This window comes from Eretmochelys imbricata, chromosome 1 (genome assembly GCF_965152235.1).
Source record: "Eretmochelys imbricata isolate rEreImb1 chromosome 1, rEreImb1.hap1, whole genome shotgun sequence".
NCBI classification, from domain to species: domain Eukaryota; kingdom Metazoa; phylum Chordata; order Testudines; family Cheloniidae; genus Eretmochelys; species Eretmochelys imbricata.
This window is the reverse complement of record NC_135572.1, coordinates 124,779,537-124,796,521: the sequence shown is the minus strand read 5'-3', so window position 1 is coordinate 124,796,521 and position 16,985 is coordinate 124,779,537. Positions and strand designations below refer to the sequence as shown.

Genomic DNA, 16,985 nt, shown 5'->3' with positions numbered 1-16,985 from the left:
TACTCTTTTCCTTTGAGGGGCTAGCCCCTTGGAAACGGCATTCCTGTTCTGTGCCTTTGCTGCATGAAATTATTTCCTGAAGAGCCAGAAGTGGCTCAACAGTAGCCAGGTGTGCTGCACCTCCAGCCAGTGACAGCAGGTGGTACTTCAGGGTGCTGTACATAAGAAAAAAAAAACCCACAGAGATGTGGCTTAGCTCCATTAATCCCGAAGCACCATCCACCTCATTTGTATCATACCACAGCACCACGTCTGTGTGTGGACAAGTGTACATGGCCCATTTATATTTTTCCCCCATATTTAGTTGTACCCAGCCAGGCAAAAATGAAGGTCACTTTCCACAGTGAAGGAGGAACACAAGTGTTAAGTAAGGCTTGTGTGGTAAGCTGCCTGTATGTTTACCTTGATGGCCAGTAATAAAAAACAGAAAAGTTAACTGTTTACCAGATAAGCCTGGATGAGGTCAGTTTCCAAAGTATCCTGTCCAATCACCATCTTTGGAGTTTCTTTTTCAGGAGGTTGTGCGGGAAACAGTTTTGCTAAAGCACCAACTCATTAAAATGCTTCTGAGTATGCAAAAATATTAATTTGCACTTGATAAGTATGGAATCACTTTTGGTAAATTGATTGGTTTAGCAACATACCCACACAAAGGATAAAGCCCTGAATAAATCACAACAAATAAAAATACTGTTAGCAGTTTCATAATTTAATGAAAAAGTACTTGTAAAAAGGGGACATCTGTAAAAGACTGATTCCATCTTGGAAAATTGTGTGTGCGCGCGTGTGTGTATATATAAAAACAAAATGCAAAACACAAAATTAACAAATAAGGTTAAGAGGTAATACTTCAAACAGTTAGCCACCGAACACACAATAAAAACTAGCAAGTACACTTTGGGGACTATATTTAAGAACTACAAAACCAAGGGCTCCTTCATGTATCTATTAAAATCATGTAAAAATAGCAAAACTATTGCCCCCACTGGAAAGAGTTACATCCCCAATGAAGCAAAAATTTGAATTTTTGCTGAAGCACCATTTCCCTCCCCTCATCTTTTTCATATGCTGCTGGACATGAAACATGACTACTCTGCTGGCCTCCAAGATAAATGTTCCCAAGATAAGCTGCACAGAATTTTGTGGCCGGAAAAAGGATTAATAATAAATATTGAAGGAGAACTAAGAATCAGAGCTAGAATACAAATGTGTGTTTGTTTACTCATTCTGAATGACCAATGGCTTAGGAACAAAAAGTACTTCCCATTAAAATAAAATATATGGAAACCTAAAAATGCTACTGCATATTTACACCAAAAGAAAATTTGAAAATACATCTCTAGAAAGACAAATTACACAAATATACAGAAAATCAAGACATGAAAGAAAATTAAGGGTTCATGAAACAAAGAGCACAGAACTGCAAAGTTTATTTTGTATTTCTCTACTTGAAGTGTTGTCTAGCTCCTGACCAGTAACTATTGTGAGGAAAATTTCCAAGTTAAATCATCTAAAGTATTTTTTTGTACTTTCCCAAATTAAGGCTTTTAAGAAAAATCAAGCTGTCATTTGTATTCTGCTAAACGTCTTTACATTGGGAGTTTAACATTTCCTTTTTGGATGAAATTCATCCCAAGCAAAGGAGGCTATAATGCAAGGCTCTCTGCAATGCCTATGCTCCATTTCAGCCCTTGATGCGGGACAGTGGACTTTGCCCATTTCATCAGTCACACGACAGAATTACTCTTGGTTAACAGAACTTTTTTTTTTTTTATTCAAACAAAACAAATCACATGCTGTAAAGAAGAAAATGGGACTTTTTGCTGAGGTTGGGTGAAAGTTAGCATATTAGCATTTGCAACTTTTAAAACTTGTGCAAAGCACTTTTAGTTTGGGAAACAGAAACTAAGTAGAGGTGGCTAAGCAGCTTAACGTAGTCATAGGTCTTACATATGTTTCCAGATTTATCTAGCAATAAAAACGTGCTTCAAATAATGACTGGCTAAATTTTTTCAAACCTATGTTCCTAAAGTTAAGCTCCTAAACCCCTATTTAGTCACCTAGGCTTGGAAATTTTAGCCCACAGAAAACAGGTCAGACAAAATGATTTTTAGTTCAAGCTTATTTTTTAACATACCAGGTATAAATGCCTCCAGATGTGAAACCTCAAGTTTCAAGAGGAACCTGGCATCATCGGTGATTGCCTAAAATTTAAGTGTCAAATCACATTTTTCTTTGAAGTAGTACATCTACTTTTGTAAACACTATCCACAAATTTAGTCATCTTTACTTGTTAGCTGGGTAAAATATTTACAAGTGCATCCCACAACAAGCAACTATGTACAAAGATAAAAAAACGGAAGTACTAGAAGTTGAATATTTACAAAATAAAGTGAATTACTGTCAAGAGAAACACAGCCTTTAGCCAGAGCAAAGTATGGGGGCACATCTAGAGGTCAGTGAGTTTGGCAGCATTTGTGATGCTTGCTTCTACGCTGCAGAGAGGAGTTACAAGCATCACTGGAGTTCTAACCTTTCTGCAGAACAGGATCCCCATTTAGTAGTCACTTAGACCACAGTCCAACAGAGAATTTAAACATGTGCTTTAAATTTAAAGTGTGTGAGTACTCCCACTGGAGTCAATGGAACTATTCATGTGCTTAAAGTTTTAAGCACATGCTTAAGTTTTTGCTGATCAGGGTCATATTGCAGGTGCAACAGGAATGCAGTTTTAGTGTCTGCATTAATCTTTTACAGCATGTTACAGAGCAATGCAAGGACTCCTTTAATACCTGGTCCAGCAGCACAAAATTGACATTTTTAACAATGCCTTACACAAAAGCAGGTAAAAAGGAAGCAGCTCCTGGAGTTATGCAAAGATTAACAGCTCCATACTCCCCCAGATGTTAACCTGTAATAAAGCATATTGATTTCTACACAACCTTGACTATCCCTTTAAAATCGCAAGCCAATTCACTACTGAAAACTACTCTCTTCTTTTTCACTGCATTTCTTCCTAATGTAAATCCTACACTGTTTTCTGAAACCCTCTGATGCCTAGGTTTGCGCCAATACACTGGATTATGCAAAGGCTGAGTTACCCCTTAGGGGTTTATAATCACCTTTGTACTGAACTGTGAGAAATTATATTTTTTTTGTTTCTATTGTGACAATCTCTACCAAAGTCTTTACTTTGGCTTTCTCTCTCTGAGCTGCTTCTCCTTAATCTGACTTGTTCTTTATTCTCATCACTTTCAGCTTCAGAGTCACTTAGCTCCAAATCAGGGCAATACCCATCATTATCCTGGTACGGAGCTCCTCCTGTCTGGAATTCAAGAGTCTGCTTGCTCCACAAACGTTCTTTTGTTGAAAGCCTCCTTGTTGGCTTTTCACAGCACCTCAGATCTTCTGTGGTCCTCACCAAACTGTTGGTAGCCTCTTTAAAGGACCTGCTAAAATGTTCTATTGTAGATTTTCTAAAATTGCTTTGACTAGCCAAATGAGCAGTGAGCACAGATTCTTGTTCATATGGTGTCTGGCTGGACCTGTCTCTCTGAGTTACATCTCCAGCCCTGCCCATTAAGCCATTGGATTTCTTAAGTCTTGAGTTCTCTTGCTGCATTTTTCCATTCCCAATGGAAGACTGTCCATGCAATGCAGCTTGAAGTGCTAATGGTTTACCAGATGACTGCCCACGATGAAACTCTGGTGACTGTGCAGGTCCAGAATCTTTTGTTTCATTCCTAGTCTTGCCAATCCCTACCAATAACCCATTACTTCGGTTATCATGCGGATACCTAGAGTATGATTTTGCTTTAATTTCAAATGACTCCTTTGACATCTGCATGTTCCTTTTGTTATAAACGGTGATGTTGTCAGGAGAAAGGGGTCTGTTGCCAGGTTTCATCGAGTTATTTCTGCAGTCACCCAGTGCCGATTTGGGCATTTTTAATTTCAAGGTGATTCTGGGAGGTGGGTAGAACAGTGTGTTCTCTAGTGCACTTGTCAGAGAATGGCCTGAGAGAGAAAACAGAAAAGATGTATTTAAAAGGTGGTAAGACTTTCCTTAAGCTTAGTTAATAGTTTTCCTGCCTTTAAAGAGCGCACACACATTAAGGAGCATTTTCAATTAGTCTAACAATTACTACTGAGGTGCATTTAGGATGTTAAGGAGAAGCTGTTAACTAAAAATTAAATTGTTCCAAAGCACCAAACAGAACTTATGGAAGCATTTTAATATTTCTATTCTGTAAGGACAGTTTTTTCTTCAAATTTATAGTATAAAGCTAGGTATACTTTAAAACGTTTTTTCACCCAACATATTACAGACTGTGTTATATAAATGCACAGCCCCTGCATTCAGTTAAAAATAATCATACAGAGTACATATTCTTCCTCATTCCAGAAGCTTCAATCATTGTTTCATGACGTTCACTAGAAAAAGCAAGGCACACAGTTGTTTTGGGAACATTAGCGTTCCAGGGCAGCTACTATCCATTTTTAACTTCATAAAACATTATGTGGGGTGGACAAAAATGACAAATTGCAAACTGAGAAACTCGTTTGAAACATTCATGACCTATGGAAGGAGATATGAGAATAGTGTGAATTTTTATCAATCATTCTCCCCATCTCTGTCTGAAGGAAACAATTAACAGCAAGTGAGCAATTTTCCTTCAACTGGGGAGCGACCAATAGACGTGTGCAATATATAGCCACTGTGGGGAAAATGGGAGCATAGAACGGTAACCCAAAGAGAAAATCCCACAACCTGCCTGATGCAGATACCAGTAATACAGCTGTGGTACCTAGATGCTACAGTGATTGGTATTCCATCCTATCCTAGATATTTATGGGGTGCCATATACAGATGAGATACCAAAGTATGACTCTGGAGAAGATGAAAATGCTCTGCATGTGCCACTAATTAGGAAAGCTGGCAAGGAGAGTGCATACTCGCAAGAGCCCATTAAAAACACAGGTTCACAGTGTTTAAAATGCCAACAGTGACCTTGGGCAGACATACCCAGAGTCAGAATCTTTAACCGATACAATTACTGGTATTTTGTATGTATAGATTACCTGCTGCAATTTCCTGATTAATGAGCTGGACTTGCAAATTGAAGACTTGTTCGTGTACTTTACTGTGGGACAGTTTCAGTTTCTCTCTTCTGCTCACCATGTAGCAGAGATTCCGTACCTACAGTTTAAAAAAAAAAAATCTAGAATTTTCTTTTTTTAAAAAGTGGTCAAGAATGTTACATTAACATTTGAATTCTCGAACAAAGCATCTTCACACATGTAGAGAAAGCCCTATAATCAAAAAGCTCCATGGTGAATTTCATAGAATCATATGCAACTATAAGCCAAGTATTTTCAATTGCAAGGATTTTTTTTTAAATCATTAAAGAAGATGCTAAAAGCAATCTGCAAAGCAGTTGGTCAAAGTCCCATCTATATTAACAACAAGTGAACAAATAAGTAGGTTAAAAGAAGAGCCATCAAGCAGATTTTAGAACTCACTTCCCCCCCACCCTCCTTTCTTAAACACCACATAGCCCATTCAGATCACCAGCTGCTACTCTGGTACATTACTCCCACTAGTACTGCAATTGTGTGGGACCAGGCTGCAGGAAGGCTAAGTGTTTTTTTTGTAAATACAGCCATATTGTGTTTTTCTGAAGCTACTGCAATTTTATACATACATTTTACAAAAACATACAATAGTTTTTTTTCTTAACAGCACACTTATACTAGAAAACCACAGTGACATGGGTACTTCATGAATCTTAAATAAGATTCAAGTTAAGGTCCCCCAGTCAGTCTGGCTATTGGCCGCTTAGCTCTCATATTGCTGAAATTTGACACAGTGATTTACAGGTCACCTTTAAAATGAGGCTCTCAATTCCCACACAATTTTGCCAGTTTTGAAAGGCTTTCAGAACTAGTCCTTTTGGATGATGGTTTTAATAGTTTTGGGGGGGTTTTAAGTCTATTCCAGGGGTTATAGCCCTCTACTTTCACTCACTCATTTACATTAATAGCAATATTTCCACCCACTATAATGGGAGCAGAATCAGGTGCTAAATCTCTTGATGAAATGTCTAAAATGTTGTGGAACAGACAGCCTATGTTTTGTTGAACAATATTTGCTGAGTGTTCCCCATGACACACAATTAGACCTGTTCGAAAATCAGAATTTGCCCTATAAGAAATTCCAACATTTGTTTTAATCCCAAAATGAGACAAAAAGTTGAAATATTCCACAAAAATTGTCAATAAGTTCAGAAAACTTTGTTCTCATTTCAGACATTTCAAAATATCACCACATTAAAAAAAATTCATTTTGAATAATTTTCCTGTAAAAAAATAAAATTGTAAACTTGTGCCGAAATCAACACCACAATTGTTTCTGGCAGAAGTTTACACATTAGTTCTCGGACTCTGACGTCAAGGGACTTTTCAGACAAAGTTGGACGTAATATACTTCTGATTTCATCATAAGAAAGTTGAAAAAAGCATTTACAAGAAATTTTAAGCACAGCGTTTAAGGCAAGAGCCTCGCTCACCTATAGGTATGTAGTCAAAAAACCTTTACCATCCAAACTCTTACCCTTTCTAGATCCTGCCTCAAATGCATGAACATCCTCATGCGGGTATGAATGCTGTCTTCTTTTGGCTGCACCAAGCCATTTTCTTCATCCTCCTTGGGAGGAAACAATGGTTTGTTAAGGTTACTTTTCCGCTTTAATTTCCAGTAATTATAAATGAAGTCCACAGCAATTTTAGGAAGGCCCAGTTCTGCTGCAACATCTTCCACTTTAACTAACGAGTAGAACTCCTCCTCCAGCTCTCTCAGTTTCTGAGCACGCAAACTGGTTTTCTCACTCTCTGTTTGCTTCTGGTCTGCCATGCTCTTGGGGTTCTCCTCAACGTCAGGCACCGAATTCTGCTTGTTTTTGCTATGCTTTAGGCAGTACGACTTGAACTTGACCTCATCCCCATCGTCCAAAATGGCCTTCATCTCTAGGCTATGCTCAAAGGCACAGGTGACATGAAAGGCAGTGATGCAGCTTTTCACAGAGCACTATGAGTGAAACACTAGAGTCAGCCAATAGTAGCAACAAAAGGAGAAAAAGGACCAAGGAATGCTTAAGTTATATAAAACCCACCCCTTTAAATACACTTTTCCATGTTATACTTAAAAATTTAATGAGCCTTAAGTACTCCTCAGCTGAGAAACAATGTTAAGTTTCATCCCAAAGCAAGTCAATTCTTCCACATTAAAATCCCATAAAAATAAGTGTTCTAATAAAAACTGTAATTTAATCTTAAGTAGGGAAATTCAAACATATAAATATTTAGTACATCTGACAAAACCAAATCTAAGCGGAACTGGGTTATCCGGCTAACAGTTCCAGTATTTTCTTCCTCTGATTTCACAGAACCTATAATTACATCCTGTTTCAAAAGGAATGTAAGTTTAGAACTTATTTTCTTCTGTGAGTAAGATGTTAAATTGAAGACACTTCTGTCCATCTCTGGCAATTGTCCGCTTGGTAGTTAAACATCTCACAGCTTTATTCAAAGGCAGTTCTTTGTGTTGACCAGGACACAAGCTCAGGAGTTGCCAATTTTTTTTTTTTCTGAGCCCACTTCAGAGATTCAGGTCCATGCATACACCTCCCCCTTCACCCGTTTCTAAGAGACAGGGCAGGAAGGTGTGCCTGGCACCCAGGAGACCAAGGGCAGGAGGTGCCTTTGTTGCTCCTCCCCACACAAGGGAATTCAACAGGGCCACGCTGAAGGGCTAGGGTCAGCCAGGGACTGGAAGGTTGCATCTGGTGAGTACTGACCCAACCCCCTCCTGAGCCTGTGAGCCCTTCAGTGTGGCCCCATACACTTTCCTGCACAGGCTCTGTACGGCAGGGGAAGCAGACAGGGCTCTGTGTCCCCAGGCCACACGGAAGGGCTGATGGGTTCAGGAGGGGGAGGGTCAGTACTCACCAGGTGCACCCCTCTGGTCCCCTGCCAGCCTCCTCGGCAGAGGAGGGTAACTGCCGGTCGGTGGCTGCTGCAGCAGTGAAAGACCAGGAGGGACAGGGAGACTGGTCCCAGTAGCTGAGAAAGCCCGCACAAAGCCCTGTCCCCTTCCTCTAACAGACAGAGCCCCCTCCTCATCTCGGCCCAGTCAGGTCCACATGCCCTCACCCCCTGATAATCTCATCTCTCCCCCTCACACACACTTTGAAAATCTCTGCTCTAGCTCAAAAGTTTCCGAATGTCCAAGACTGTTTAATGAGCTATTGCTAAGAGCATGGCAGGTGCCACGTTTGCAAACAGTCACTGCCATTATGAAGCATTAGGAATGTGAAAAATGCTATTTAAATCCAAATTCTATTTTTCATGCTCAGATTGATCGAAGTCATTGCAGAACTGGTACATACCTGAATGCAAGCACCGGTTTTAAGTTTGCATAAGCTACAGACTAAAGCCCATCGACTTGGCGGAATGTGAGACACTTTTGTGATTGGTTCCATCCTTTCTGGGCAAGCAATGCTAACCTGCAAACAACAATAGTACAGGAAGCATTTATCAGGACAATTTAAAAAAAATTTAAAAAAAATCAATCTACTTTTTAGTACATTAGTAAGAAAACAAATACCTCCAGTAAAATCAAACTACATTGCTACAGCATCTGGTAAACTGGCAAAGAAATGTGAGAAGCAGTGATGGAAAGCAGGGGCTTGAAGGAGTTTGAGGCTTGGGACCCTGCAGAGTCCAGCAGGTGGGAATGCACATAGAGCTTAGCCTATGGTTCAATATTAATCTTGATCCATCTTTCCACCACCACAAGTTTTGGATCATTCCAGTTTCATTACAATTATGTAAATCTATATTCCTTCACATTAATGAAATTCCTGATTTATAATCCATCTCCTTACATAGATTTCTGACTGTATAGCCCGTTTTATAAATGCTCTAATCTTCTTTCATTGAGAGATTTAGGATACTTCGAAAGATAAAACATGGTTATACTCACTGAATTTGTAAGTCTACTTTAGCAGTGATTAAATTCTTTTTAACCAAGATAATAATGTAATTTTCTGAGAATTTCTGTAACTGGAAATTAAAAATTACTGTCCAATGATCTGAAAACACACTTTGCACATACTGCATTAATTTAAATGATGTTCTCATTTCAGAACAATCACTATGTCACTATGCAACGTTGTGAAACCAGGTAAAGTACACAGCAACTGTTAAAAATATTACACAGAACAGAGAAATTCAAATCACTCAACGAAAACCGTTGCTCTGTAGCTACACATTACACTGAGGATGCACATGCTATTTTATCAGGAAATAAGTCAAGTGTGTAAGTAAAAGAGAAGGAAAACTAAATAAGTAATAGTCCATAAATTGTAGTGGCTTGCAACAGTAATGCTTCCATGTAAGTCAGTCAGATGCTTGTAACATGGCTAAAAAGTGCTTACTACAATAAATAGAAGGAAAAGAATGCTATTCTTAGCAGTACATGACTTGGATGGTCCAATTTTTATAAATCATACAAACCTCATCAGAACATCATCTAGTATTAATTATTATCCCCTTAACTCAACATTAAGATTGGGCACAGTACGGGGTAAGGATAATGATGAGAAAGAATTTGTAAAAAAAAAAGGTACATAAATTAGTTTTACCTCTGGAATCCAGAGGGCACAGCTCACATGTGCCCACTTGGTCCCTGTTCTAGTAGCTTTCATGGCACCTCCTCTCTTTGGACACAGGAGACACTGAGGATGTATTCCCAGAACACAAGTGCGACACAACCAGCTGCCTTCGGGAACCTTTAAGATTCCGTAACATGCCTTGGGACAAAGGAAAATTCTCTCTGCTTCAGCATATAGGTGAGACAATATCAGAGGCTTACATCAATGACTATCATATTATTAAAAAACTACATTCTACAAATCTTATCCAAACACAACACTTTCTCTTGGATGTAATTAGTACCTCCTTATCAAACACACACATACCAGAATGGACACAAATTAAATGTTAATTGTAATGGGGTGGGTGGCTTTCAGAGGCAAAGAGAGCAGCTGGGTACCCAACTACCACTGAAAGCCAATAAAAGGTAAGCACTAACTGTCCTTTGTATCTTTGATAATCTCTCCATAGAAAGCTAGGATTATAGTTCAAACAAAGTCAAGGGATGCAAAAGTTATGGTTCCCACAAATTATTTTCCCTTTTCTTTGTAAAATTTATGTTAAAATATACACATGTAAAACATGGTGCTGAAGGATCCTTACTATTCCATTTGTCTTTCTACAATGGTAGCTCTAGAAATTTAATAAAAAAAGTTACATGAAAAAAATAGCAATTTCCTGTGATTAATAATACCATTTACAATGGTTCCAGGTATACGTTTTGAAGGTCACTTAGGGTCATAAACCCCCCCCCCAATCTTCACACCTTTGCTACAGCTGTTTGGCTGGAGACTGTTAGGATTACCACAGCAGTTCATAACTATGTTGATTGTATCCTGCCAACTGAAATTTTTTTCTTCTAAATGGAGGCTTGCAATACTTTAAAAAATTGTAGAGTGCAGCAAAAATTGTGGAAACAACTTAGAATCTTCTGTGTGTCCACATTTCCAGCTCTGAGGAATGCATGGTTTGCAAAGTTTGAGAAATGGAAATAGAGATCCTCATTGATAAGGATACTCATTTTTAATATATATGTGCTAAAAGTCTCAAACTACTTGTTTCCACAAATGTCTGATTCCACATGACTACTCTAAGGCCCTGTTTATTAACAGATGTTTGTCAGAAGTTTCCTACCATTCCTGCTTCAGAGTTAGCAATGTCGAAAGCCCTACTTTTAGATGGCCACTAGCTGCAGCCACGGTTTTAAAACTCAAATTTATTAGAGATGTTCTGAGCAGCACTAGAGGACGCAGAGCTTAAAGAATCAGAAGCCCTGTCTACACTAGGGCCCGCAACACTACTGTCTGATTTTTTGTTTTTAATTTAAGTCTCCCTAATGCCAACCAACCCTAAGGATTCTAGTGCCTCAAGGCACTCAATAGACTTCACAGAGCTAGTGTTTCTAGACTAAAACAATATACATGTTGAAATCTCTAATTATAATCACAGAAACATCTGAAAATTCGAAGTTCACACAGCAACTTAGCTCATCTCAGGAATATCACACATATACTTAGGCATTAGAGAGAACATACAATAACAAAATAATACCTGCAAGGATGTTGACGTACAGTGGCTACGGAAAGTGAATTTTCCAATCTGAACTATTAAAAAAGTTGTAGTAGACATTTTCCCCTTAGATAAAATCCAGATTTTTAAAATATTCCCTTATGAGAAAGTCTATCCTTATTGTTCTGCAAAAATGCATATTCTCATGCTGGCTTTTTGACTTCAAGACCTGAGTATCAAAATTAAGCATAAGAATACAAAGACGAGCAAAATGAGGAAGAAAAAATTCTTTCCTTGAGTCTGTCAAAATACTTATAACACCAAACAAAGTCAAAATTAATCTCTAAACACTGTAAACTTTAAAAAAAAAAATTGAGTGGCAAGGTTGGAAAATGTAACAGTACTTCTAAAAAAACCAACAGAGGGAGCTCTTGCCTAAGAAATGATTTAGCAAGTCAGCTTTTCATTTTTATGTGATATTTTAAGTTGGAATAGGAAAAGGTACAGAAACAGGCAACAAAAATTAGGGGTATGGAACAGCTTTCATATGAGGAGAGATTAATAAGACTGGGACTTTTCAGCTTGAAAAAGACACAGCTAAGGGGGGCACATGACAGAGGTCTTTAAAATCTTGACTGGTGTGGAAAAAGTAAATAAGGATGTGTTATTTACTCCTTATAAAACAAGAATTAGGGGTCACCAAATTAAATTAATAGGGAGGTTTAAAACAAACAAAAGGAAGCATTGCTTCACCCAACGCACAGTCAATCTGCGGAACTCTTTGCCAGAGGATGTTGTGAAGGCCAAGACTGTAACAGGATTCAAAAAAGAACTAGGTACGTTCCTGGAGGTCCATCAATGGCTATTAGTATGGGTAGGGATGGTGACCCTAGCCTCTACTTGCCAGAAGCTGGGAATGGGTGAAAGGGGATGGATCACCTGATGATTACCTGTTCATTCCCTCTGGGGCACTTGGCATTGGCCACTGTCAGAAGACAGGCTACTGGGCTAGATGGACCTTTGGTCTGACCCAGTATAGCCATTCTTATATTAAGTTCACATGTAGATTTTTACTCCTACTACTACTCAGTTTACAAACTGAGTTAGTAGCTTATATCCAATTTCAAATTCCTCTGATTCAGCATTTTCTAGTTAATGGCTTCATTGCCTATTCTAGGAAGCCTAGACTAAGGGCCTGGCTATAATGGAAACTTCAAAGCGCTGCCACGGGAGCGCTTCGAAGTGCGAGTGTGGCCGTGCGCAAGTGCTGGGAGAGAGCTCCTGGGAATCCACCTCCACGAGGGGATTAGCTCAGAGCGCTGGAGCCTGTTCACACGAGTGCTTTAAAGTGCTCAGATTTGCCGTGCTCAAGGGGGTAATTTTTCACACCCCTGCGCCAGCAACTTAGAGCGCTATCCAACGTACGTGCAGACAAGCCCAACGTGCGGGTCTATACTGAAAAAGCAGCACTGGCGCATCTGCAGCGCTTCAGTGAAGGTGCGAGGAGTGCACCACCAGGAGAGCATCTCCAAGCCACCTCCCCGGCAGGCAGTAGCTACGCTTGCTGTAGACAGAGCACTGTCTACACTGGGACTTAGGCTAATATAACTGCATCGCTCAGGGGCGTGGATTCTTCACACCCCTGAGCGATGCAGTTATACCAACGTAAGTGCGTAGCGTAGACCTGGGGTAAGAAAAACTGACTTTTTGAAGAGTGGCTTCAGGGTTTTTTGTTAATGAAATAAATTAGAGAGAAACTACCCCAGTTACATCTTTTTGTGCTATCTAGACGGGTAGACGACAAAAGATGCTATATTACACCATTTGACTCTGTGAATGTGGTGACTAACAAAGTCAATGCATTCGCTCAGAGCTTTGCTAAATCAGAGTTACCAAAAATACCAGGGGAAAATTTGATAATGGTTACTATGCTAATCCAGCTAACACTAATGTCCAGCGCAACAAAGAATGATTTTTAAGAGGCCTATGTAAGTTATGTTCACTGAGTGTTCAGTTATAATTGTCACAAAATAAGCGATGTCTTAGTCTAATTTCAAAAAGTTTACAGCATCATCTCTTCCAAAAAAAGACTCTAGAAATCAGAACCCTGCAGTCTGTTCTACGAGTAAGAATCCCTGTACTCATTTGTTGCCCCACTGAACTCATCCAGTTGCAAGATCAAATTAATGTTTGCAATATCATAATAGGAAACATCCGTGGCTGACAGGTACTGGCCAGAAGCTTGCTAACACTTCTGAAAAATCAGTCCACATACTTAGGTGCCTAAATTTGGTTTTAGATGCCCAGCTTTAGACAGGTTTCAGAGTGGTTCTGGCCCCAATTAACTGGCCAAACAAGGATGGAAAACCCCAGTCAGTTCCTTAACGAAGGCTCTATAATTCTTAGCATCTTTCTACCTTCAAAGCACCTTAAAATACTAATTCATCCTTACAGTATACCTGTGAAGTTGGCAAGTATCATCCCCGTTTTAAAGATGGGGAAAGAATTTGCGCTGGGCCACAGAAAGTGCTTGCCAGAGCTGGGATTAGACCTGCATTCCCCCTGTCCTCAGGCCACATCACTTCGATATTCACTGTGCTAGACAGCATAATCAAGTCTATTTGTAGGAATACAAAAGTCCACCTTCAAGCAGTTGCAGTCTCCATGTCTAGAAGATCTTAAAAGCCCTCCAAATTGCTATTTAAAGCTCATTCAGATTACACACCCACCAACAAAAACAATTTCAACATCTCTTCTAACACAAACCTGATGGACACAAACATTACACTTGTCACAAAACACCATATCATTCCCATCTTCACTGTCAGGGGACCGGCACACGTCACAGATCACATTTTCATCGTATTCTATGCCCAGCCCTTCCTCAGTCTCAATAGCATGGTTCATATTCTCATGACATTGCCGTTCCAGGACTTCTACTGTCTTCTCCATTGTGTTCTCATCAAGGGGCCCACATCCTGCAAGAGGGGAGGGCATCAGAATGCATACACCATCCATGAGTAAAGATAGGACACAGGAAAACACAAAAGAGAAATACACTTCTACCAACTAATAAAGGAAACCGAGCCCACTTTTTCATCATTATGTAAATCCTGACGCAAATATTTATTTACAAAATGTTTATTATCCACTAGTTACATGTGGTTTAATATAGTTTTGAAGTTAGCCAGTGAACTTTAACAAAATAATAAACCAAATCTTTGAGTAAAAAGCTAAACTACAGTAACTTTTCTTTACGACCACAACTTAAGCAAATGTAGCGGTTTCTCTTCTGCATGTTGCTCTAATGCCACGTGGTACAACGTGCTTTTCAAAAAGTCGTTTGCTCCCAAGAGTAATTTTCAATCAGAAAAAAAGTTTATATTTCGCTATAAAATCCCACAAAATATTCCAAAACCCAACACATCTAGTATACTGCCAGAGTGATTAGCATGATGGCAGGGAAAAATTCATTTTTAATAAAATGGTAAATGAATACGCTATCAAGCAGTGATGAAAGAATCTGGCTTTTCTCCATATCACCCTGTCTTCACAAACAAAACAAACCCAATCCACACACACACACTTTGTCCACTCAGATTAAATGTAAATCCGCTGTAACGGAAGCCTGTTTTAAAAGGATCTGCAACACTAAAATCAGATTGTCACAACATCCTGAGTATTGTGTATTTAGAATGCAAGCTCCAGGAGGCAGAGACTGTCTGCCTCAAACTACAAGTCCACATTTTGTAGCGATACCGTGCATATTTATAAGGAATGAAAATACCAGCTTTTTTCTTGTGCACAAGGGGAATTTCAAGTTTTAGGGACTTAAGTAGTTTCTAAGCCACTTGATATTTGATTTGAGTCCACAAAAGCTGTACATAATCATGAAGGATATGAAGAAATAAGTTCTTAGCCTCAATTTGTAAATCTTTCAAATTAAGCTAATGTAGCAAATGACTTCTGTAAATGCTTTCTTGACAGAATGTCAGCATTCTAATGTTATTTTTCCCTAACATTTTTCTTCTAAACTCATCTCTACAAATACCCAAGACCACTTATTGAACTCTCAACTCAAATTTTTAACAACTAAATTGTATTGTAAAATTACCCATTTCTGTAAGCTCCTCATTTAATTCTTGAAGCCAAAAGATATCCATGTCATCCAAGTCATAGCGACACACAGATTCTGCCAGTTCCAGAATATTGATGTAACCAGGTTCTGTGGGCTCTTGGCTGGAACAATGGATGTACTTCCTAGGTCGTGTATACAGTACTTCCTTCACCTTTTCTGCTACAACCCTAAATGCAAAATTAAGAGAAATGGCATGGTTAGCTATAGTTCTTTGGTTACAGCCCATTCCTGCAAGATGTTGCGTCTGGTATCAGGTGCAAAATGCCCTCCATTTCCACTGACTTCCACTGGCCCAATGACTGACAAGAGCGCCAGGGTGGTGTTTTTGCAATGAAAAAGTCTGTTCAGGAACTCTGTTAAGGTCACTAGCTGTCACGTGGAGTTTTGGTTCCTACTGACTGAGCCCTGACTCAGTGAACTAGAGGACTGATGATCAGAAAGTCTTTAGATCACACCGTATTGACCAGACAACTCATGTTTCAAGACTACTGTGTAAGTGTCACTTCCATACATGAAAAGTCCTAGAAGAAAAAAAAAAAAAAATTAATTCTGTATATGGAATAGTTTTCTAAATTATATAATAGGGTCTTAATTTAATTTGAAATCAAAATTAATTCTAGTTTTAAATTAAATTTTAAAAATGGACAAACATATGCCTTCAACTGGACCATTTTGGAATTGTTTATGAAGTTGCAGAAGACATTATGTACATAAAATTCCATACACCTTTGTTCAAGCCTTCTTCTAAACTGTAACTTGAAGTCTTCGTGACAATTAGATTCCTGATTGATAATCTAGCACAGGGGTCGGCAACCTATACCACGCGTGCCAAAGATGGCACACGAGCTGATTTTTAATGGCATGCTGCTGCCTGCCGGCAGCCAGGACCCCAGCAGGCAGCAGCATGCCATTAAAAATCCTGCCCGCCCCTCTCCGCCCCCATGGGAGCAGGGTGAATAAGTTTGGTCCTGGCAGCTGCTGCAGGGCAGGCAAGTTCCACCCCCTCCCCCCCCGCACCTCTTCCCCCAGCATGCTGGGTTCCTGCCCCTCCTCCTCTCCCTCCCTGCAACCGATCAGCTGTTGGCTCTTGCGAGGGAAGGGGGGAAGTGGAGCCATAGCACGCTTGCTGCTCCGGAAAGGAGGCGAAGAAGGGACGGGGACATCCCCTCCAGCCCCCTGCCATGAGCCGCTCTGGGCAGGGGGCTGGGAGCACCCACTCCCAGCCCTCTGCCCTCACCCCGCACCCCATGCCCTGACTCCTGCACCCCCCTCACATACCCAGCCCCCACATGCCGACTCTTGCACCCCCACATTCCCACCCCACCCCTCACACCAAATGGGAGCTCCTGCACCAACCCCCCCCCCCACACACACACTCCCACCTGCACCCCATGCGCCAAATGGGCGCTGTCCAGGTAAGCACTCCACACCCAAACCTCCTGCCCCAACCCTGAGCCCCCTCCCTCATTCTAGCTTCTGGACAGACCCTGTGCTCAGTGCACCCCACCCTCAGCTCAGTGCACAGAGAAAGAAAGAGAATGAGCTAGAACCAAGGAGAAGATAGATACCCACTCTGTGTGGGCAGGGCTAGGATCCCAGACCGGCAGTGGGCTGAGCGGAGCCG

General features: G+C 40.1%; 1 protein-coding gene across 3 annotated transcripts in view; it reads right to left on the bottom strand.

Moving 5' to 3' along the window:
• Positions 1-688: 688 nt before the first annotated feature.
• The window catches only part of JADE3 (jade family PHD finger 3), an 83,710-nt gene continuing 67,413 nt past the window's right edge, over positions 689-16,985 (bottom strand). For all 3 annotated transcript variants that reach the window (XM_077815038.1, XM_077815029.1, XM_077815048.1), the window contains 7 exons: positions 15,338-15,528; positions 13,990-14,201; positions 9,705-9,872; positions 8,448-8,564; positions 6,614-7,087; positions 5,083-5,200; positions 689-4,017 (listed from right to left, as the gene is read on the bottom strand). In XM_077815038.1, the coding sequence (XP_077671164.1) occupies positions 3,119-4,017; positions 5,083-5,200; positions 6,614-7,087; positions 8,448-8,564; positions 9,705-9,872; positions 13,990-14,201; positions 15,338-15,528 (2,179 nt within the window). In that variant the 3' untranslated portion in view covers positions 689-3,118. The remainder of the gene's footprint in view (positions 4,018-5,082; positions 5,201-6,613; positions 7,088-8,447; positions 8,565-9,704; positions 9,873-13,989; positions 14,202-15,337; positions 15,529-16,985) is intronic.